Source organism: Solea solea, chromosome 13 (assembly GCF_958295425.1).
Source record: "Solea solea chromosome 13, fSolSol10.1, whole genome shotgun sequence".
Taxonomy (NCBI): Eukaryota; Metazoa; Chordata; class Actinopteri; order Pleuronectiformes; family Soleidae; genus Solea; species Solea solea.
The window spans coordinates 20,546,071-20,571,514 of record NC_081146.1 but is presented as its reverse complement, the minus strand read 5'-3'; the positions used below and the strand labels follow the sequence as shown (position 1 = coordinate 20,571,514).

Below are 25,444 nucleotides of genomic sequence, written 5' to 3'. Positions count from 1 at the left end.
ATGCAGAGGGAAAAGTACAATGTTCTGAAATGGCTGTCACAGTCCTCTGACTTGAACATCATCGAAAACTATGGGATGTTTAGAAGCGGGCTGTCCATGCTCGGCATGTATGGAAGAATGGTCAAAAATATCTCCATCCAGTATCCAGACACTCATGACAGGCTACAGGAGGCATCTAGAGGCTGTTATTTTTGCAAAAGGAGGCTCAACTAAGTACTGATGCAATTTTTATGTTGGGGTGCCCAAATTTATGCACCAGTCTAATCTTGTTATGATGCCTATTGCTTATTTCCTGTTATTTCAATAAACGAAACATCACTGCAGAAATACTTCTGTTTTTCTAAGGTTTGTCATATATAAAAAGGAAGTTCCTTCTTTAAAATCCCAGCTAATGATGAACAAAAATCCAAAAAATTAAGAGGGTTTCCCAAACTTTTTCATATGACTGTATAATTGTTGAATGATAGGCAATGAGCACATTTTAAAGTTGCATTGTGCTTTGCCTTGATTTGTGGAAGTAACTGCCATGATGAAGATAATAATTTAGAATTATAGAATTGGTATAGCCTCTATACTTGGTCTATCAAAGGAAAGTTAGGTTTAACAGAATTTCATTTAATACTGTGGTGATCCCAGGCTTTCAGTAATGATCTGATGATCGGGGGACAATTCAACATTGCAGTTTGCAAATTAACAACAGGCAGTGTATTACTTTTAGCTGATGATGTTTCTGCATGGAAGGGAGATCTTTACAAACTCCTCTCACAATATTACAGTAGTTGTGGTCTAATTGGATTTGCGTCTAATGTCTGATTGTATGGCCACAACGTGTGGAATAATGGAAACCATTAGAAAACAAATTTTGGAATAGCACACCAGAGGCAGTGCAGGAACATGTGGAAGGAGATTATAAGTCTATGTTTTTGTCAAGTCTTTCATTTGGGCATATTTGACATGTGTGGCATTCTGGGAAATATCTGAATGTAAATGAAATGGTACATGCACGAGCAAATGGATGTCAAACCTTCACCCCCAAAACAGTCAGGGAGTGTGAAGTTTGACTGCACTTTCTCTTTCACTTTTCTGTGATTTGTGTAGCGGAGACCCTGCCTGTGAGGGCGAGCGCAGTTCGGCAGCTCAGTTACTGAGAGACACATACATCTGCCAATTATTCCATGCTGTCTGAATGAGATGATTGGTCTTGTTCATTTCAGTATTGTAGGAGCTACAGCCACCAGCTTTTTTCTTTTCTTTTTCAAACTTTTTAAGTGATGGATATCAGAACTGGAGGAGTATTTAAAAACATGATAAAAAAAATAGCTTTAATTAAAGTGTTCATTTTTGTGACTAGATATGTGGATTCACCATGGCACATGGTGGATAGAACTGCAATTGCTTTTGTCTATAAACAAGCAGCGTTTAACAAAACATGAATGAGGGGACTAGAGGGGTCAGTGTAATGTTTTTGGAGTTTTGCAATAGTATGAGAAATTTGAGAAGACAAGTTTATTTGTAGTCACTGTGTAAATGCACAGTCCTATCAGTCATTTACAAACTTCTTCCCAAACACATTTTCTGTTGTCCCAAGAACTCAGTTAGCTTACAGCTCTGATAAACACTGCTATTTACTATACAAAATGCTATTTGACTCTTTGTGTCTCTGTGGACAACAACACTGTGCCTAATGGAAGGATGAAGGGCCAAATCCTCAAAGACCACATTGATGAGGATTGAAATTGACAGGCACTGAAGAGACCTCGGCACTCACAATGCTTGCACACACACACACACACGACTGAGCCAGTATCATACACTGTGAAGCCCAACAACAAGCAACAGCATAGATATAATTAAGCCATCCTTTCATCAATTTGTCATGGCACAAGACACATGCACACACACTTTGATCCACACTTGGCGACACATATTCACCAAAGCTGAATCTAGTTTATCATTATGTCCATTAGCATGAGTGACAGAAAGGTTAAAAGAGATGAGCTGTTAACACTAGTTCCCTGAAGTGTGACAAAATGCTCCTGAGGTTTATGAGTATCGTATCTTTGGGCCTTCATAAACAAAAGGCCAAATTCGTAGAAGTGGTGGTGACCTTTTGCACTGCTGCATCTTCACTAGTGATGCAGTAATGATGGATTACAAAGCCTACATGGCCAGACAGGAGGGGAGCAGGAGCTCTCAAAGATGCCGATGTGTATGGAGTATACTTCATCCTCCAGTCAAGCCTCATCCCTGAGGGCTGGTGCAAAAAAGGGCTCCTGCTTTTTCAGCCTGCTGCCCTCTAATATGGCCCAGAGGTGGCTGGGTAAAGACTGGAGGCCAGGAGAAATGTAGGCACTGGTTTGAGTGTGGGTTTGTCAGTCAAGGTGTCAGCCAGACTGACAGCTCATTGTGTTGCCTGACAGACTGGCTGAGAGCTACAGCACTTCCATTAAGAAGAAACATCACTCACTGGCCATTAGAGCCACAGTCCTCTTCACTGAGATGGAGGATGGTGGGAACTATATATATACACCCAGGCACCAGCAGCACACTCACCTGGCAAAAGGAACATGCGGACAAGTCCAGTCGTATATTCAATCTACATTTGTAAATAGTGTTAAGTATAAACTGTATATAAAATGGACATAATCTCTCGGGCCGGAAAATGAAGCCAAAGCAGTGCCTCAAACCTGTATTCTAGCAATCAGCAGGCTATTTTTTGTGTGTTTAAAGATATGTATAAATTCATAAATTTGATTAAATAAAGACCTGCAGTAAAACACAGCACAGTAAACATTTTCCTGAAGAGTTTATGGTTGCGATCACTACTTTTTCGTCTTCAGTATAGCATGGTGTCATGATATGATGCTTTAGGGCATGGCTATGGTCTAACTGACAGCAGATGTCACACACAGTGTAACCTGCTGGTCCTCATGCTGTCAGTGGGATCCACCCCTTGATTCTTCCCCCGAGACTTCAAAATGGCAGTTCATAAACCAATGGGTAATATCGGAATGGGTAGCCACTTGGTTATGACACAAATAAATACAGATAAAAAAAAGATTTGAACATTATCACAATTGGGAAATCCAATATGCCAGTTTGACAACTTGCAAACTCTGAAACATCTGAATTTATAAGCAATATAGGTATAATAAACAAACACCAATTTACATAACAGCATACATCCTGTTATGTGTACTGTGTGACAGTTGGCTGGTATACCAATGTACCAGAGAGATTCCACAATGAAACCCTAACGAAATCCCAGCACTGGAACAGTGCAGATAATACGTAAAGCATGAACATCACTAACACAAGTCGGAGGTGACTGCAGTAGCTGGGCCACGTGCTTTGGATGGAGACATATCGTTTCACCAAGGCTGCTCTGATTTCCCCCAGACAAAAGACAGCCTTGAAGACCAAAGTGTGACTGATGTGCTCGCCGGGGTGAACCTAATGTAGGCTGAAGCCCAACACGTTGCCAAGGACAGGGAACGATGGCGCGATCATCATGGTCTTATGTGGTGCAGGCAGTGAGGAAGATTCATTTAGATCCATGGTTCTCAATCTGTGACACATGTACCACCGGGGGTACGTGATCTTCCTCAGGTGGTACTTGGAGGAAAATGAGATATACTGTTGTACTGTATATACCAGGGCATGGGATTGGGAGTGGAGCTGAGGAACTTTGACCGGAGTGCATAGAAAATAAACAAAAATGAAATATATTACATAATAATAATTAGAGTTACCTTATCTCTCGCTCCATCTTAATCTAATTTTGCTATATGAGCATCTGAAGTGCATGTGAGGAAGAGGATGATGAGAGAGGAAATTATCAAATAAGGAATAAATGAGCCTCCCGTGAAAAGTCTGTAGCTGACTTTGCTCGGCCTATTTACGCCACTGTATTTTAACATGAATGGTGTTACTTCCTACTTGTTATAAAAAGTTTGAGAACCACTGATTCATATAATTCTTTCTTAGAATGGGTGGACAGAAAGGAGGTAGATATGCAGCAAAGTCCTGTTAGCCAGACTAGAACACAGGCTACTGCAAAGGGCCTCAGCCAGGAGGCACCAGCTCTATCAAGGTGACAAAAGTATTTTTGAGCCGGGCGCTATTTTTCTACTCCCTGTTTTGCATCCATAATCATTCCCAAGTAAATGTACAGTGTTCATTTTGAAGTGTTTGCCCTTTTGCAGTGGTAATCATTCATAGTGTAAGACTTTATGTGCCCTATATAGGAAACTTAATATATCGCACAAGGCAACATTACAAATAGTGTACAACTAAGGGGCCACAAAGACCACAGATTTCCTTGTTGTTAACAAACATGCACATATCACCTCACATATGCTGCATCCATTTGGTAAATCAGCCTCAGACATTCATGCAACATGGCCGTGAGATGGATTACGCACATGAAAGGTAGGAGCAGTAAGAGGCACTTTTAGGGCTCACACATGGGTCTATTATGGAGCTGCAACCACTCTTGAATGTGAATATTTTCTTATTTGCTTTCCTTGCTCTAAATAACATAGAAATCATTTCATTTTGGTTTGTGAACAAAATAAGACATTCGAAAGCATCATCATTTCGAGGTTTGGGAAAAAGTGATTAACATTGTTCAACATTGTCTGGCATTTTGAGGACCAAACATGCTCAATTAATCTCAAAAAAAAAAAAAATAGGTAATGAAATCAGTTAGGTAATGAATAGTGAAGAAAAAGAAGAGGCAGTGTTTTCACTTTACCAGGCAAATAGACTATACAGTGAATTGCATACAATTCCCTAGATGCAGGGAATGAATGTGATCACTATCATCTGGTTACATTTAAATCTTGCTGCCATAACTATTGTTAATGGACCATGTAAGTTGACATCATGCTTGTATGTAGACGTAGTTTGAATAACAGAACATTTGACATATTTGGTTGCTACTATAGCTACTCATCAACACTGACTTATTCCGTATTTATATTAGACCTGTCAGTGTCAGCCTTCAAAACCAGCGCTCTTATCCGAGTGTACTAAAGCACACATCAACACACTCGGTGCAAACGAAATCAAACAAGTTCATAGCATCTCCTACCTCATCTAGTTCAGAGATGTAGATGGGCTTCTCTTCAAAGCCAATTGGCATGGGTTCGTTGGGTGGGATCTCCACCTCTTCATACATCTTGGTGTTGTCCCTGCGGACGCCCTCAGGGAGCAGAATCTGAGTGTCACAAACATACAAACATGGAGAAAAGGCAAATGACTTCTGTGATTCAACACACTGGGAAACGGGAAAAAAAGGTGAAATCTGATTTCAGCTATATGTCACTAGCTCGGTTTTTCCAGCAGATTTCCTCATAAGCAGAAAACAAAGTTATTTATCAGAGAAACTGATGTATAAATCTGATGTAAAACACAACTTTGGATCTGATACTGATTTTTCCAGACCAATCTTGCACAATGTGACATGCAATAAACCTGCAAGACTGATGTTATCACTATGTCAAGAGCCCTTAAGTGTGTCAAGGTGGGATCATCAGTGGAAAATCAATCACACTTGCTCTGAAGGCATAAAAAACAACTGGAGAGCTTTCTCTTTCTGCACATTTCAGTCTAACTACAAATTGAGCAACTCAGTCACTGGATTCTATCCACAAATGCTCACATCTGATCTTCCTCAGACTTGCCTTTGTTTTGCAAAGTACAAATCCGAGGGGCGAAAAGTTGTAGAGCAAAAAGTTGTAGAGCACAGCTTATAACTGTACACACATTTCTACGGTATTGACGGAAACGGTCAATACATTTACATTGGATATTATTTCCCTGCTGACCTTAGGTGGTCTCTGCACCTTTATTTCTCCCTGCTGTGACATGACTAGAGCTGAAACAATTAATCGATGAATCGATTATTAATCGATTACTAAATTAATCGACAACTGTTTTGATAATCGATGAATTGGTTTGAAGCTTTTTTCATGATTAAAACAAGATTTCTGATTGTTTAAGCTTCTTAAATGTGAATATTTTCTTAATTTCTTTGCTCTGGATGACAAAGAAATTATTAAAAGTTAATCATTTTGGTTTGTGGACAAAACAAGACATTTGAGAACATCATAATTTCCAGGTTTGACGAACACCAATCAACATTTTTTAAGGTTTTCTGATATTTTATTGACCATGATATTTTAATCGAGAAAATAATCGACAGATGAATCGATTATGAAAATAATCATTAGTTGCAGCTCTAGACATGACCATGCAAAACAAGCAATCAGCCCCATACTGGCAGATAACTTAGCCAGGTACGGAACTAGTGGTGGGTGATATCAAGGCTAAGGGTCTCACCTTGGCTCCTCCAACAAATGCAGGCATCTTTGAGGCCTCTGCATAGACGTCGTATACGTTGGGATATTGAATACGTTCGTAGGTTCTTTCTCTGCTCAGTATGGGATCCCGTCGTGCAGTCAGAAGGGCGTGCTCCCTGTACAAGTAAACACGATAAACATTTTACATGAAATGATCAGAAGTCAGTTGTTATAAATGATGCCGTTTAGCAAAACTAGCTATTGAAGAGGAGGAGCAAGAAAGACAAGCGTATATCCAAAGCAAATATTTGAGCTTTGTAAAATCCCGAACTCTCCCTACACCAAAGTGTTTTGTTTTTTGGTGATTTCTTTCTTTGAAAGGCTTCATTAAAATATATCTAAGAAAGCGACACTCGCAAATAGAAGGAAGCAATAGATTAACAACGTATGTGCCTTTAGAGCTAAAAGTACTGTTTATGTCTATTGTTGAATCTGTGGAAAGGCTGTTTAACAGCACGGTAAAACTGTGATTGAATTTTTACAACATCATACACTTAAACTGTATTAGATTCTATTAGGTGAGCCCAATAGTGTAAAGTGGCTAAATTCTCTTTCTCTTTCTTTGCCGTTGTCCCCTGTTGCAACTATGTTTTTTGCACCCAGCTGCCCTTCAAAAATCCATATCTGTTTAAAATAAATGTTTTAGTATGTTTACAACAGAACACAAATAAGCTCAATGTCACCTCTGCAATCACTTGTATCCATATGTGAACCCTCATCTCTATCCACATTTTTGATTTAAAATAAATAGTGCAGTTGAGGGATGATTCAGATGAAGAGGCAAAGATATGAAGCATTATTTTCCTTTCTAAAGTGGCTTACCTCTCAAGTAATCTTTTCCTGCAGACTGTGCTGGGTTTGTCCATGCTAAGTTTTTTAATTAAACAGATCACTGCTCTTTTTTTCCCCATCCTCTGAAATTAAACTTTCAGGAAAATCCTCCATAAGAAAAGATGTGGCAAGCTGCTGCATCAATGTACTGTTTTCCTACTTTCTTTAAAGCTCCAGCCACGTTGTCATAAAAAATGCAGAAGCTTGTCGGTTTTAGTGTGGAGACACATAGACTGGCTGTGAACAAGAGGGGGAAAAAGGACAAAGAAAAAAATATGGAGAGATGAAATACCGGTGGGTTCTCATCTCTCTGGGGTCGAAGGTCATAACAGCATCCGAGGAGTCACCGTCATCTGCTCCTTTGCCTCTCTTCCTCTCCTTCTTCTCCTCCCTGCGATACATCTTCATCATCTGTTTTTCTTGCTCTGACTGAATAGTCACCTGGCACCCATAGATGGGCTTGGTCTGTTCAGCTTTTTGGCTAAAATCTGGAGGAAAAACACAAGCACAAACATCTCATAAATAAAATGCTTTTCTAGGCTGGAATCATATCAAATAGATATTATGAATATCAGGGCAGCTGGCCACAAAATACGATGAACCCTGTGTCTAATACAGTCTGTAAAATCTACAATGAAGTTGTAATGACATCAAAGCAAATATAACAGCCTTAGTTAATCATAGCAATGATGTCATTTTCACATCTAATTTCATTTGTAGTGTAAAATATGCATTATGCAAACACTCTTTAAGATATAACACACAACTGCTTTAAATGTTTTACATCAATTCTGTTTTATATGGAGAAATAAGTCAAAAAACACAATTAAGTCGTTTCATCAACTTTAACTCTACAAAAATCAGTCTTAAATTGATCTAATATGTATCTCAATCATTACTTACTACATATTGATTGATTTGGGGATTTTTAACACAACAACCTTTTTGGAGACGTCACTGAGACTCTGATTTTCATCAGACAATGTTAAGGGATTTTAAGTCTAGCATAAACTAAAAAAACTGTTCCCACATATATACATTCATAAACATGGGTATAAAAATGATCAGTTCTAAAGTAAAAAAGGAGTAAGCTAATTAATGAGGGTCAGTTCTTTCACCATTAATGTGCAAAAATCCTACATTGAAGAGAACCAATTAAGTAATTCAATTCATAAGATAATTCATTTTTAATTTGTAAAAATATTTCTCTTTTCCTTTAAATGATTCGTATTCACACTTTAAGGGACTTGTGCATATATAAATTCCAATTTTGAAACATTAAAGCAAAGCCTTTATCCCTGGATGAACAATAAAACTGTTTGGTGACATTGAGAGAACATAATCAGCTCAGCCAGTATCAGTAAAAGGTGATATATGTCTGTGGTCATCTCGATAGCCCATTGATGTAGGTGCACGTGGCAGTGCAGGGGTTAATGTTCCCTATTGCAGCCTCCCTGTTTGAGGCACAACAGCTCAATAAAAGGCTGAATTGCTCTTGAAAACAGATGAGATCTGATGATTGTACCGCAGCTTGGGCTGATTGACTGAATGATTTCTTCTTTATCTCGTATAACAGCTCTACCCGCCACACAGCCTCCCTCTCATTCTAGCAGCCCCCCTCTTCCTGTCACTCTTACCCTCCCTTCCATTACCTTTCGGGCACCCAACCCCTTTAACTCTGTCACCCTCTACACACCAATTCCTTTGTCTAAACCATTCCCAGTCCTTTACTTTCCATCTCTCTGGGAGTTATTATGCCCTGTTATGCATCTCAAACACTGGCTGCCTCCAAATCACCAGAGTTCTCATTTCCACAGATGATCATGATGCCACAGTCAGTGGGGAGCTTCGCACAGACATTTATTATATTTTCTCAAAAATCACTGGGTTTTAGTTATTTTCGTTTTCAATGCCACTGGTGGGGACAATAATCAGCACCACAATACACACACCACACATCGGCACTCTACATTCTTCATTTTTTTCATAAACATCTCTGCATTATTTATTGAGAAGTTAATGGACGTGTAGCAGTTGTTCCTAATCTGATCCGTTCCACATTGGGATGGGTTTCGGAACAAGCACTAATTGGGTAGCAGTTCTTCACTGTCACTATGAAATTATTGACATGCAAATAAATATAAGGTGTTGGTATCAATATGTATGTTACATTTAACTTCACTAGCTTTTTCTGAGGGCAAGGCCTTTCTTCAGCTGTCATAGTGGACAAGTACTTCAAGATTTGGGCTCAGGCTGCTGAATTTTGTGAAAATGCAGTAGTAACACAAGGCAATTAGAGATGGCAGACTTCACCCCGTTCACGCAACAAGCCTCTGTCGGCCTCTGTTGGTCATATTGGCAAGTGCAAGTGCGGAAACACAAATAGACAGACACACAGAGCCACTTAAATAAATACTTCACTCCCATGAGTAAAGTAACGTTGTCAACACCAATACGATTAAAAAAAACAGAAAAAAACTATGCCGATTCACTTACACTCGTTTCCGTGTGGACAGGCCCTTAATCTCAAAACACTGTTGGTATCACTTAAAAATAAGCATTTAATTTACTGTCTGAAAAAAACAGCACTAAAATATCTGGTGAATCGTTTCACATATTTTGATGTAAGGTCAAAATGTTAGCAACAAATTATCCAGAGTACTATATTTAAGAGATCAATAAGTACAGGTATCAAGATAAGTAGCACTGGTATCACTATCAGTATTGATAAAATCCTAACATTACCCATCTCTAGCTTCAAAAAGGTAATGAGTTTTCCCTTGGCCCACATCCCACCCTACCACAGGGAGAAACGCTTCCAATAATTGCCTGAGAAAATCTAAAACCTAAAGTGCTTGTCAGAGGAAACAATGGCAGCATCTTTTTTCTTTAAGTCAGGACAGAGCCATTTGCCAAGGTACATCAAGTCATCAAGCCATCAACTGATTTTAGTTTGGGTTTTCAACACAATCTCCTCGACACCTAGTGTACTGCACTTGAAAAGGAAATGTGCTTAATGATCCATTCAAAGGCATTTGCACACACAAACACAAATACTCAATGGGAGGCAATTTCTACCAGGGTGGAGCTGTCAGCACCCCGCAGGGCTCCACCTCTGGGTTTGTCTCACTGCAGCACTGCAGGAGAGAGAGGGACTTTGACAATGAATTTCCCTACACTACAACACCTGCGACAATTCTAAGCCAAACTAAATTTAAGTTGAAGGCTCTATTACAATCAAAATAAAAAAACTGTACTTGGAAGGTGTTGGCACATGCAACGTGAACACCTGAAGATCCAAGACTTGTTTTTAAAATGAGACATTATGATAAAAATGACATTATATCAATACCATATTTTCTAAATACGACTTCATTTTAGTACAAGGCTTGGAACTTGTCCACTAACAATGGTGTACATTTATATTTGATATTATATATTTATATTTTAAATTCCATTTACCACAGAGCAGCCATGGTTTATTTTCTAAAATACTATGAATCCCATAGACTGTACATACAAGACATAAACTACAATATTCTACAAAACTACAGTTACAAAGGACAGGTATAAGTAGGTGCTGCGAGGCTGAAAGGGATCACACACAATTGTTCACAGGACGGCAAGAACAGACATGCTCCCACTGACAATACAAAAATATACCCATTAAATCAATTTTAAGTCATGTACATTATATTATTAATACATTTTTAAGTTTAAATATCCCCTGATGTATTCAGTGAATGATGAAAACATTTGGTATGTGTGGCTATGTTGTCTTTTCTATTGTCCATTCCATTCCATTTAGCACTGCCTACATCCGCCACTGAAATGTGAAGAGGAGCCACTTTGATCAACATGCAAGTGCCAAGCTGCAAACAGCAATTTGAAAGCTAATCAGCAAGAGACAGGCATTCCTGCTAAATCCCACTCTTCCTGATGGCATGCAAATAGTGGAAAATTTAATCAGCCTTTTTTAACCCCCTCTGACTTCACCCTCAGTTGTCAAGGCAACGCTAATCTCAAAAGCTGTCTGGAAAGTTAAATTCTTAACACTGATCAAAAGTTCTTCACAAAAGGAATACAATCAGCTGAGGTTTGAAGGAGCAATTTGTGTGAACACAAGCAAAAGCTTGTTTGTTTTTGTTTTTGTTATAGTCGGCGACACATATTTTGTGGATATTTCATAAATTAACGTGAGCCACTCCGTCACAGCTATGAGACACTGAAATGTTGTCTAGTTCATCCAGCGTGTCATCCTAAAAGACCAGTGGAAGATCAGCTCTAATTCTAGTCTCTGTGTGTTCAGATGCACGTGACAAACTGTAATCTGCATGTACACTATATCGGGGTGGGATAACAAACTTCATCATCATCATCAACTTCAGCATCATAATTCACTACTGAACGACTATGAATCAATGCAGAGAGTAAATTGTATGTTTACTGGAAATTAGCATAACAGTAAATATTATTTAAATGTATTATAATGCTCCATCAAAATCACCTGGGAAAGCACATTAAAACAGCTGATCACTGCACTGCATATTTTCTCTCTTCCTTTTCAGTCAAACAATGTATCTCTACTCTCACATTTACAGTATTTCAACCAATAGGGCTGTTCTTCTAGAAAGGCATATTGTGTTCCTTTGTGAGGGCACTCATAGACATAAGGCAGTTCATACCCCCTTACTCAAACCACAACAACTAAATATCTAACCCTAACCTAAACCTAATTCTCACCCTAAAACCAAGTCTTAACCCCCAAACAGCCACTTAAATGTGTGACGGAATACGAGGATCAGCCAAATTGCCTGTGCTTTCCCAAACTCTCCTTGCTTCTGGTGGTTCATACAGTTTGTTGGTCCTCACAAAAATATATGTACAAGTACACACACGCACGCACGCACGCACGCACAATTAAATTCTATATTTAGGACCAGGAATTTAAAATGACTCCAAAAACTCTGAAGGATGATTCTATGTGACTTTAAATAGTTGCAGGGATTATTCTGACAAAGCAGGAACTCTCCCCTCTAATCTTGTGCTGCTCCTTGATGCCTTCCTTGCATATGGATCAGGAGACAGCTCTGGCAATGATAAATTATCCATCCTTATCTTCCCAGCAATAAATTCACAAACTTACAGCTTCACTCTGCACATTAGGGAGGGGGAAATAAGAAGAGGAGGTCATGAGGTCTGCCTCCTCACGACGACGGAAACAGGAGGTCGAGACGCGGCATTGGCTCAAAATGGAAGACATTTGGAATTTAAAAAAGAAAAATAGCCCGGCATGGAAGGCTGGTGCTGAAAGGGCTGCTTTAGTACAGCTCGCCATCAAGCCTCCTCAAGTACAATCTCATACAAAAATCAATAAACTCCGCTTTAAGCCACCCTGAGTGCCAGATTAACTACAGCAAAAGCCAGTGTAAGCCTATTCCACACAAGGGCCTCAGCTTATTTGGCCTCAGCAACACCATGAACATGTCAGCCCTTTTCTCTATTAGTACGGCATGGTATTCGATTATTTCTCTTATTCATGAGAGGTATTAGGGCAGGGACAGAAATAGAGAGCCTGCCCACAAGGGAGGCATTAGTCTGGTCTTCATCATTCCTGCTAGATGGCATGAAGGACGTGAAAGAAATAATGAAGACCTGAGTTGAAGTGAAAGGACAATCTTTAGGGAATAGCCTTAGGTAATAGATTGAGCCATTTCACACACCTGTGGAAAACATGAGTTTTACACAACTCCAGCACCATACCAACTGTGATAGACTGTGGGGGTGTGATGTACAACTGCCATTTTGATATGCGAACTATGCAAAAAATACCCCTGTTTGCAACTACTTCCAAAAATACTTGGGAGGCCCTCAACCAGAAAATTACAATGTGGATCAGTAATTCCATAACAACCTCTCAGGATAATTAACCAAATGAACTGAGAGAAAACATGATGGTTAACTTGGACAAATCACAGAGCAGTTAAAGTTTCAACGGTGTACATAATAAATGGTATAAAATAGAGAAAAAAAAAAGCTTTTGAGTGTGGGTGCGTCAGGCTGACAGGAGTGAAACCTTAAGTTATATGTTCTGCTGTTTTAGAACATCCATCTGAACATTGGACATGTTGTTCCTTATGAGACGCTTCTCTGCTCGCCACAGTTTTAAGTGTCACGACCAATCAGTCTGACCATTCCGCTTTGACCTTTCTCACTAACACGGCTTGTCCATCTACAAACACACCAAGGCCACAACAGCCGGTAGCTGTAAGTAGTATTTGCATGAAGCATCTGCTGATATGACAATGGTTTATTGGGGGGGGGGGGGGTGAAAAAGAGATTGTTTAGTGGTAAATGAATTCATATTTTATAATCAATCTGTTTGAGTGTTTGTTTTAAAATAAAGTACTGTGATGCTTCCTAAAAGTCAATATACTAGGGTCACTTCTTCCTAGAGGTTCAAACCAAACAATACATTCGATGACATCATCCCATTTTTAATTTAAACAAATATTGAGACAAATTATTAATTGCTGCGCTACAAATAATCATGGTTTGTCATCTTAAAGCTGGGAAATGAAACAGTGTCTATAAATTGACATGTTTTATTTGTAACTAGTCTCGCTAAGATGCCTCTAAAAATATAGAAATATAGAAATCTTTCAATATAGACATAAACCCCTCTCAAACAAAGTACTGACGCACATCTTCTGTAATTGTGCGGATACTCAATGGTTTGGGCTGTGTATTTACCTGGAAACCATGACTATTTCAAGAAGCTGATACAAGTGGAGTTTGTGTTACCATAGAGATGGCACGGTTGCCATGGTGCAGTGCAGTCTCACCTGGTGGTAAGCCAAGCCTATCAGGTGGGATAGCAAGGAGGGAGTCTACGATAGCCACCCTTCGCTGAAGGAGGGTGGAGATCATCTCCAGCCCATCTGGGCCCAGCAGCTCGAACAGCTGGAGAGAGAGCGAGAGAGAGAGAGAGAGGGAGGGAGGGAGGGAGAGAGAGAACGTGAGAAAGAGAGAAAGAGGGAGAGAGAAAAAGCAGAATGGCGAGAATGAGTGATTTTACGTCAAAAATACAGTCATCTGCAGCATCGAAATACCACATCCAAACATGTATACACGTCCTATGGCTCACCAACACGGATACAGCTAAAGCTGAGCACCTGGTAATTGCCATCTGCCCGTCGCAGAATATGGTCTGCTGCTTAGCCTCCCAAATATAACCACCTGGCACTTAGCAAGTAAAAAAAAAAAAACAAGAAACCCTATGAACAGCAGCAGCACACAATTAAAAACAGAGTGGGAAAGGTCTGCAGAGCAGAGTCAGGCATTAATATATCGTAGAGACAAAATAGATGAGATGATCAAGTTTTTGACTTTCTCGCTGGAAAATAAAAAAGTATATGAAGACCTGTATTGCAATGACACTTTTTTTTTTTTCCCACACCTTTCAGGTTTGATTTCAGGATGGAGGTGCAGCCTGCACTTTCAGTCTGTTCTCCCTTGGGTAAGCAATAGCCAACACAGCAGGAAACAAAAACTACAGACACACTTTGATGTCAGGTCAGCCATCATCTTTGTTGAGGTTATCTTTGTTTCCCTCTGTGGTCTATTCTATATGGTGTCTAAACTTCTATTGGTTTGTGTGAATGCCTCGGTTTTATTAGAGCTACAGTATGTGTACTATATGGTGGGAGCGGGTGGGTGAAGGTGGTGGAGCTACATCTGCTGCTGCTCAAAGCATTCATTTCTTACTTTCATGAATTCTGTCCTTGGACTTGACAATTAGTTGTGGTTTGTGAAGGGTTTGAAAGCAGATTTTCTCCTTAGGATTCACCGCTTCAAATCTGAAGCAAGAGCTAAGTAACTGGTCTCAGCTCCTTTATCAATAATAATGCATTCGGCAGCATTGCCTTCAGATTTTCTGCAGGTTAATTTCAGCAACTGAAACATGACTAGGAAAGTGCTAGAACTGGGCAGGGCTGCATTTCAACTGAGACATATTCAACAAGATTTCCACATCAAATTCATTATAAAGCAAGAAAATATTCTGCACAATTACATTCATAATGTGCCAATAAACAAAGGCACACAAAGAAAATTCAAAACCCACAATTAACCACAAGGTTCAACTGTAATTCCTACATATATATATATATAACACTTCACATTTAAATTGTGAGACTAAAAATAATACATACTTGTGGGATGTAATAATGACAGCATATAAATATAGCTAATGCTCTGCTCATTCACAGTCTCCAGATGCTAAAAATAGGTTTACTACTACTTTGCTAAGCATCACAGAGGAGTCATTATATTGCACACACAAGGCTAAAATCCTTGATCAATTAGGATTTAGTATACAACTAGGGCCACACGGTGGTATAGTGGTTAGCACTCTCGTCTTGCAGCGAGAAGACCCGGGTTTGAGCCCCGGTTGGAACAAGGGCCTCTCTGCATGGAGTTTGCATGTTCTCCCCGTGTGTGCGTGGGTTCTCTCCGGGTTCTCCGGCTTCCTCCCACAGTCCAAAAACATGCAATGTGGGGATTAGGTAAATTGGACACTCTAAATTGACCATAGGAGTGAGTGTGAGAGTGAATGGTTGTTTGTCTATATCTGTGTGTGTGGCCCTGCGATGGACTGGCGAACTGTCCAGGGTGTACCCCGCCTATCGCCCAATGTAGCTGAGATTGGCACACCACCCCCCGCGACCCTCTGGTGGATGATAAAGCGGTAGATGATGATGATGATGATTATACAACTGGGTATGTTTGAACAGTTAATTAATGACGTCAATGTGACACCTGAGTTTTAGTAATATCAAAACATGTGTCAATATTTTCTACAAAAGGTAGTCATAGATTTGAGTATTTGATTAAACCTCTTTTGGTTAACAAAAGAAAACAACTTCTCTAAATTAATTCTTCTTAATTTGAAATCTAAACAGCATTTAGCATTGATATTCAGCCCTAATAAAACAGAGTATTGTACATTTGGTTCACTAGTCAAGGAAATAAATGGAATGGATCTGTTGGAACCGACACTTAATCAAACCATTAACCAGTTGTCTACCCAGGACCAGATTAAATGCATTATTACCAAACAAGGTGCTAATGGATGGGATCACAGTGTCTCGCCAATTCAAAGACATATTTTTCCAATATGCCTTCAGTTTCATAAACAAGAGGCTACCAAGGAATTGCGTCCTACTCTCTTCCCATTATCCATACATTTTATAACCCACTCAACCTCAACAGCCTAGTTCTGGTGCTACGAACCTGCCACAAATGTAAGCAATCCAATCTCAAACAAGTTCCCTCGATTGTCAGCTTTAAATGGCACTGATTGCAGGCCCTTTTAAACTCTGCCGCTGACTTTGGGCTCACAAAGAGGTAGATGCATGGAGAGGTTGAAAGTGCACTTACACTTACCCACACAGACACACACACACAGGGCATTCTACACCTAAAGATGTCAGCAGGGGAGTTCACTTTCAAATGTCAACTACGTGAGAAACATTGGAACCAACTGTAACCAGCTGAAGTTCTACAATTCTGCCTCTGTGGCAGAGCTATTGATGAAAGAAAGAAAGAAAGAAATAAAGAAAGCAAGAAAGGAGAGAGAGAGAGAGAGACTGGTGAGCAGCTATCAGGACAATATCAAACAGAAAGCCATGGCATATAAAAGAGGCAGAGAATGAAAGTGGGTGGAAAAACCAGGGGACAGAATAATGTAGCCCTTCCTAGGTTTAAGACTAAATATAAAGAAAAATAACCGCCTAAAGTTTCAACATGATGAGAAAAAACAGAGGACAGTGAAACTTTTATGTTACCTGACCTCCCTTTTATCTCCATTATGTCTGTTTTCTTTGCTTCCCACATGAAGATGTGAAGGCAACCGCACAATACACTGTAAAAACATTTAGTAAAACGTTCCCCTCCATTTTCTTTTTCAGAACTTGCAAACTCATGCCAACACCTCCGTGTCACAAATGGATGAGTCATTCCATCACTTTTTCATATTAGAATGGCCCTGATCTAAAAGCTGTAATTTGGTATGATTGTGTGCGTTCTATGTTAGTGAAGCTGCTAATTCCTGTAAAAAAAAAAATCAGTATATTCAGTAAAGTATGTCTCTCTTTCAGCTCTTCCAACTCAGTGTTCCAGGGTCAGGGAATGCAACAATCTCTGGTGTCTATCATTCTACTAAACTTTTACCTCTTCAAAGGTTTTTTTTTTTTTCAAGACCATGGCTAATTTTGGGTGACTTTAACTAAAATGTGTTTCACGGGTACAGGTGTTGTAGCAGTGAAGGTATTTTCCACTGATGGTGACAGAACAGTAACAGCACAATCAGTTATTTATACTTTTGTTAATTTTTTTACAGGAGAACACATCAGCCAACTTGGTATTCCAAAAATATATTTAGCTTGTGATGTTAGGACACTTTCATTTCATTCCTCGCATATGAAATGCAGACACTTTAATATTTACAGCTTGCTCATGGCCTCAGAATCACAACTTTAATCTCAGACTTGATCAGTGATTCAAACCGGTCTGTTACTTCTCACTTGGAAAACCCAAGCCACGAGTGACCAGCATTTTGGGAGAAACGGCACACTTTTTGTAATTTGGAAGAACAGAAAAGACAAAAATCAATCAACACCTCAAAAAACCACTACTGATAACTGCTTATATGATGTCTACAGGACAGATATACCAGTCGCTACTAATAAGCTGGGGCAAAAACATAACCCCTACCACACAGAACACAGTGGACAAGAACCAGATGTCTGGCTTAAAAGTGTGGCTACATTGAAATGTCAATGCAGCCTCATAATTAGGACCACTTTTCTTTTATTTTTTTCTTTAATTTCCATTGAATCATTAAATTGAACCAAAAGTAACGAGATTCAGAAAAAGTTTTGTATTATTTTACCAAAAGTCATCAATATATACTGTAATGTAGCTTTGTACCAGTATCTAGGAAACCCCGAACCCATGAACTTTCTTCTGCAACCTTTAAAAAAAACAATCAGTATTCTTCATACTGCTATGAAAAAGGTTGACCTCTGTTTTTATGTGTACATGTTGAGTGTTGATTACCAATGAAGGTCAGACTTATGGAGAGAGTTAGAAATGTCAAAAAAAGGTCTCAAGATAAAGGCCAAAAATGACTTTATAAAAAATCTATGACGTAAAACATTCAGCATCTGGGTCAAAACCCAAAAGGGCTATTGGTGAAGGTCAAAGTAATAGTATCAATGGAAAAAAGGGCAATATTAAGTGTAATACTGTACCTAAGAAATTTGAGGTTTAAGTTCAGGGGAACCATTAGAACAAAAGACAGAGACATCTTAGACAGGTCAACACACAACAACAAACAGCCTTTTAAACTCACATTCATACCTAAGAGTATACGGTTAACCCAACCATAACATTTGAACTGTACTTCTGCACATTTACCATCTGTATTTGGATCTCATTTAGGACCAATTTTATATCCTAGGAAAAAAAAATCCTATATAATTCAACAGATTTATCAGATAGAGTGCATCTCACAAACCTCATTCTGCAGCTCATCGTCACTCTTGTGAGAAGCCAGCATCTCAAACAGGGATGTACACAGCTCCTCTGGGCTGGATGAGCTCATGTTGCCCCTGTTCAGATACTTCTCTACCTCTGCTCTGAGGACAGCTCCATCTCCAGAGTTGGACGATCTGCCTGAGGTGGACGCCTCTTCTTCACTGGTGGCCTTCCTCCCACTCTGCTGGTTGTTGAGGAAGTTGATCAAGTCTAGACTCACTTGATCCTCACTGATGCCAGCGCAGTGCAGGTCCTCCAGTGGATCCAATGTGTAGCAGTCATATGAGAAGGCAATGTTACGTCCAAAAGTGGAGCCTCGTTGGGGGTTGTGATGGGAGCTGTGGGTCTGAATAAAGTCTTCAACACGGGAGTTCTCCAGTGGGGCCAGAAGCCGAGCAACAGAGTCACAGGAGGCATCAGCTGCAGTTGATGGAAAGGGGCCGAACATTTGTCGAATGGTGCGGGTCTCCTCTGTTCCCACATGGTCTTTGTTGTGGAAGGTCTCAAACAGAAAGACAGCAGCACTTTCAATGGCCTCTTGACCATGTTCAGACCCCACTGTGAATCAAAGCACAACATGTTTAAGCAATATCGTTTAAGCATTGTTTAATGCTTAAACAACTGGCTCACATTCCCACTCATTAAAACCTGTTTTAAGCCAGGATTAAACTCAACTAAATACGACGATTGTAACATTACCAGCAGCACTTCACCATCATAAACAGTGATTACCCATAACATTAAAACCAGTAACTAACTTAAATGTCGAGGCTTGTCAGTTAATACGTGTGACCTGCTTCTGAACCACAAGGTTTTCACATCTTAATAATGCAAGTCAAAAATATACAAATCTGCCACAACACTGACGCCAGTCACAAGTTTAAATGTTGCAGATGAGCATTTTATTAAAAGACAATTAAAGCTGATATATGCATCATCATTTTAATGATGGTGGTTATTAGGATTATTACAGATTGTAACAATCACCTTCAACCTCTATTATCATTAGTGGCTTCTGTATGGCCATTAAATCTGAGTTGTGTGCTATTCATAGTTCCAGAAAAGAATCTGCAGCTGGTCCTCGGAGAAAAAAAAGGCTACAACACGTGACCACCGTTTATGTTTCCTACACCTCATTTAAATAATATCCAAACAATTCATGCTCAGCCAGAACTACCCTTAACTACAAGGAGTATAGCGTAATTGTCCAATTAGAGGAAAAATGTCAGAGGAACAGAGGGAGAAGAGAGTGTGGAAGGTTGGAGAGGCAGAGAAGAGCAAAAACAGATGAAAAGAATTTCAACCAATTAAAAAAGTCTCCCACCATTGACTCGTTGCTGCACGTAGTGTAACAGAATAGCTGCTTTCATCTTCTCCCGAGTGTGCTTAGCACAAACTTCATATTTGTGTCCACTAACATAGACAGAGGGCAGGTTCAACACACAAGACAGTGGAGAGCGTCGTAACAACAAATGCTGCTACTCTTGAATGATGTATAAGAAGGAGAAAAAATAATGGAGGGAACAAGGGAGCAATTTAATGTGAGCTCCATATCTGACATTAGTTCAGCTTCCAACTGAAGTCATTCAGCAAAGATTACAAGTTACCCCGTCTCGTCCAGTTACCCCATTTGTTCATTTATTCATTAATTCAAAATTAAAATAAATAAATAAATAAAATACGGCCTCCAATTCTATTTTCTTCACAAGAAAACATGGAAAGCAATTTAGTTGTCCATGAAAGTTATTTCCGAGAAAAGGTTCATTAAGTAGGTTAATGATGTACCAGAAAATTGCTCCACAAACCAAACAACAGCCTTTGTAATAGCTTTGATATTATATACCTGTTTTTTTTCCACTTAAACTGTTTAAGTTTTTGTGTTTTGGGATAGGGGTGAGAATCACAGGGTCCCTCATGATACGATACAATGCACGATACATGGTCCATGATACCAATAATATCGCAATACAAAGATTCTGTGATAATAATACCAGGCATTTCTTAATTAAAATATCAATATTTGCCCTGGCATTCTGATTATCATATTGCACAATTTTTTTTCAGTTTTTTGTTTCGAAAAAAAAAAACAAAAAACAAAAAACAAAAACCCTTCCTTGAATTGGGGCAACTGCCAATCAAGATGCTTTCTGTTAACCTTGAATTATTTCTGATTCTGATCTAAAGGCAGAATTTTGGAAGGGCTGTCATACTCACTTTTACACAAGCAGTCTAAAAATAAATGACAGTGTGTTATTTCTGGCAATGTTTTTGTCGTTGTAACACAAACACACATGGAAATAGATTAGAAGAAATAACAATGGATTTGAGGCTGAGGAGTTAATTACCAATCTGTTTGGCTGCCAAAAGGAGGCTCTTCAGTTCCTGACTGGCAGCTTGCTGTTTAGCTTTGTCCTGATGCTCAGTGCAGAAATGGACAATCTTCTGCCAAGTCAAGCCCTCTCTGGCAAACAGCTCCTGGCGCTTCAGACGTTTGGTCTAACATGCACAGGGACACAGGGAGAAAATCAATTACATTTCAAGAAAGAGAAGACAAACAATCATGATTCTGATAACCCGAGGTATATCTAATTGCTAACTTACACTTGAATAAGACCAATGTGCCCAAATATTGTTTACCAATATTGTGCAGAAATTTAATAAAAAACAGGATATGGCTGTGCTGTGGTTCATCTTGCATATTTATAGCAGTATCAATCGGAACAATGTCTGCTGTCTGTACCAAGTCTCAGAACTAATACTATGACCCAATCCAATTTAAATCTTTTTTTATTGTGACAGTGTACATCAATCAATAGTTTCATGTTCACAAGAATGGGAAGTAAGGACAAATGGAGAACTTGAAAACATCGCTGCTCAGGCCATTACAGGCCATCAATTGTGCAAAGTATACTTGCAAACTGGCATTGTGGTATTAAATGTTTGAAACTACTGCAAAAAGAGTGAATGATTTTTTTCAGGTTGTTTTCGAGAAAGAAAATTGAAAAATATTTCTGATCCCTCATGACTTCTTTATACACCACGATTACACATGCATCCCTATTAGTTTTGTCAAAGTCAAAAGTGAGCATAACTTTTTTTATAATCTTCTCCCATTAGAGCGGTGAAGGATTAAATCTCAGTCCTACAGTAAAGGCTTCAAGAGGAGTAAAAGCATTAACACTATGTCTCCATGACAATCAGCATCTCCATGCCTCCATGAAACTTAGTATTTTGCACACAAGCTTTGAGATAATCTCAAAGTGACACCAGCCATCTTTTACCCAGAGAAGCACTTTTCCTGCTTATAGAGGATTTAACACCAGAGGTGAGTCGGGTACAAGTAAACGGCTGAGTGCAATTTTCAATTTAATATAAAGTTTCAGGAAGACAACTGATCTTAGAGGAAAAAAATAGTTTACTTTTCCATCCTTACATCACTGTATGCAAAGCCAGGACCATACACAATGTCAGCAATGGGAGACACAACCACTGTTCCGGGTTAAGAGCTCTCTACAATCATTGTATAGTTATTTTCTGTTGTGGGAACCAAGCAGGTACACTTATGGTTATGTCAGGAGTGTCATAGGAGGAAGTAACACAAATTACTATAGATGTCCCAAACCACAAGCAAGTTACAGTTGCAACTTGCACATACCTGAACCAGCAGTGAATAAGAATAAAGCAATAAAATTGGTGAGATTATTGGGAACATAAATGTAATAACTGTAACAAAGAAGAATCCACGATGCAATTATTGAAATTGAAAAGAAGACATTTTCAGTTGTGGATGGGGATGATAAATTCAAGGATATGCATGTTGGCTATTAAGATGGTACTATGACAGGCACATTTACACTGGGATCAAAGAAACAGGGAATTGCTGAGCATAAACAATGTGACCTACATCGCAAGACATGTCCTGCTGTGATTTCAGATTTTACCTAATTGGTGACCCGGATCACTTGAAACAAAGAACTGCCATTCAATGCCACTTGACATTTAATTTCAGGCTGAGCAGTGCACAATTATCTGTGGAGATGGCTTTTAGGATATTATAGCAACACAGTGTAACTTTTGCATGACGTGCTATTGCTGTAGCAAAAAAGCTATGATGAGAGCAGATGTTTGATGAATTTGAAGTCTTTAACTGACCTCCTTCAGCATTTCTCTTGAACTTGATGTGCCTGACTATCATTTGTTTGAGGGGCTGTCAATCATTAAGTATCTCCCTTCTTACACGTTTCCCTAACTCACTGAATTCACATGGTGCATAGACAGATTCCAGGTGCACAGCAGGAATGAAATCAATTGAGCATATTACAAGGCGGCGAGCCATCAAAATGACAGTTAAACTGTTATTTCAAGGTTAAAAAAAAGTTGCAAAGTATTGCATTAGATTCAATGTTCTAAATGGTGGGTATTTATATTTCACTTTTCTAGTATTGATGACCACTTAAACTGCTCTACAAAGCTGCTTTACAGTACAGTTTTGTCATTCACACATCTATGTGCAGCACATTTTCTATCACACATCTTTCATACAGATTCACATGCTGCTGATAACCATCAGGAGCAACGTGGGGTTAAGTGTCTTGCCCAAGGACATTGGCATGTACAGTAGCAGAGCTGGGAATCGAACCCGCAAACTTCAAGATGAAGGACAACTCATTCTTCTACCACTTAGCTACAGTCGCCCCAAATTTATCGCAATATAGCCTACTGCAATTCCTTTTAGATTAATGTCTTGACCTATACGCATCGTATTCTGCAAACTGAAGAGAACATCTTTGTTTCTCACAAATCTGGACAAATATCAGGCAGTAATCATTGCAAATATGTTTTTCGAATGTAAATGAGAATAATGATATATAATGTATATATGTATATACATACATATATGCATAAGTATACGTTTTCAGGTATCCACTGGTTGGTCTTACCTTCAGATCATAGGGTTTTTCTGTGAAATCCTCATTTTTACTGACATGGGAGAAGGAGCGCAGTGCACCTGTGAGCCTTGGAGGAGACATCGTTGTTTAAAAGCTTTCATCCATACACTGCTTTTCCAGGTTACTTCTACAACTGACAGACAGAAACACACATATTAAACATACTTTTAAAACTGTATGGTCTCTGCTAATAGGCCTGCTCTTTTTGAGAGTATGTGGGATATGAATGTCAGCCTATTAAAGAAACAAACACTCATTGGTTCATGGGATGAACGATACAAACCCTTCAACACAGTATGGTTTCAGTTCATAGGCAGACTTAACATTATGACACCTGTCTATCAAATTGTACGAAATGGAACGAGATGGAATTGTCTTTGTAAATTAGACAGGCTCACATTACAGTACAAGGCATGTTGCTAGCACATCGTTTGGGTATTCCGAATTATTCGGCATTATAATGAACCTAACTTAAACACCTGACAGTCGTAAAATATTGCTGTTTGTTTATTTGTGTACACGGAAGTCTCGTTGCCATATCAGGGCGTTACTGGGGGAATTGTAACAAACGTCCGATTATTCAGGAAAAAGAAACTTACTGGTGAATGGGACGCACGTTAAAGTAAAGTCACCCAAGAACTGTTAATGGTATCTCAAATCCACATAATGTGATACAACTAACGACGCAAAAGTTGTTCTCTGTGGACAGAATCGTGAGACACACATCCACATTAAGCTTTAACATCGCTAATGCACAGAAAATTATACCTTAGCCGTGATTGCTAACTTTATACAACAAAATTAACGATGCTCACTGACATGGTGTATAAATCTGAGGCACTAGCTAATGTTAGCTTGTCTACAAAAAAGCCATTCCCGGAGCCGTTGTAGCTGTAACACTGTGAGAGACAGACAGCAGGAAACGCAGAGTGACTATGAGACAGCATAACACGTTACACATATGTGGCTGTACCTTATAAATTGCCCAGTAGAATGGAACGTCAGTCGCATGTGGGTTAGCCTACCGGCAGATGTCAACACAAGATACGTACGTGGACGCTACAGACTGTGGGTATTGTAGTTTTTACGACACATACTTGCTTCCCTGTAAGGTTAAAATAACTACATTTCCCGACACCACAGCGCATGGAACAGAGTACGCTTCTAAATCACACCGATGTATACATACAGCTGTGTAAATCAGTCCAAACCGGGACTTGCATTGCATTGGGACAAAATACAAGGAGACAACTACTGCGTCTTGGGTCAAAATAAGTCCCCGCGTTGTGTAGTTTTTTGTTTTTTTTTACAGAACGTCGTTGTCCTTCTGTGTGAGTCGCCTAACTCCACCCTATTTCGATGAACCAGTTGACTAAAACAAGCGCACCCAAACAGAACGTTTGCGCTTACGACAGCGTAACTCTTGCAGGGTCGTTTTCTTTTTCTTTCAAGTCATCCAACATTGAAATGAAACACAAATGAAATAGAAATCATTTTTGAAATACGGCAGAAGCTTTTTTTAAAGGTTTGATTTTCCTTTTCTGTTTGCCATGATTAAATAATGTTAGGCTCATCAGTTGAGCACTAAATGTTGTTATATTTTTTCAATTCAGTTTCACATCAACTTAATAATGTGTGTCATACATTCCCATGCAGACCAGAATCAAAGTGGATTTCTCAGAGATCTTCTGTGTCCAG

The 25,444-nt window shown here is 39.2% G+C and overlaps 1 protein-coding gene across 1 annotated transcript in view; it reads right to left on the bottom strand.

Moving 5' to 3' along the window:
• The window catches only part of ascc3 (activating signal cointegrator 1 complex subunit 3), a 96,742-nt gene extending 72,093 nt beyond the window's left edge, over window positions 1–24,649 (bottom strand). Inside the window, exons 1-8 of the mRNA XM_058648080.1 lie at window positions 24,346–24,649; window positions 23,738–23,879; window positions 21,143–21,293; window positions 18,778–19,355; window positions 14,042–14,159; window positions 7,489–7,684; window positions 6,346–6,481; window positions 5,096–5,221 (exon numbers count right to left, since the gene is read on the bottom strand). Coding sequence (XP_058504063.1) covers window positions 5,096–5,221; window positions 6,346–6,481; window positions 7,489–7,684; window positions 14,042–14,159; window positions 18,778–19,355; window positions 21,143–21,293; window positions 23,738–23,827 — 1,395 coding nt within the window. The 5' untranslated portion in view covers window positions 23,828–23,879; window positions 24,346–24,649. The remainder of the gene's footprint in view (window positions 1–5,095; window positions 5,222–6,345; window positions 6,482–7,488; window positions 7,685–14,041; window positions 14,160–18,777; window positions 19,356–21,142; window positions 21,294–23,737; window positions 23,880–24,345) is intronic.
• Between the last annotated feature and the right edge of the window lie 795 nt (window positions 24,650–25,444).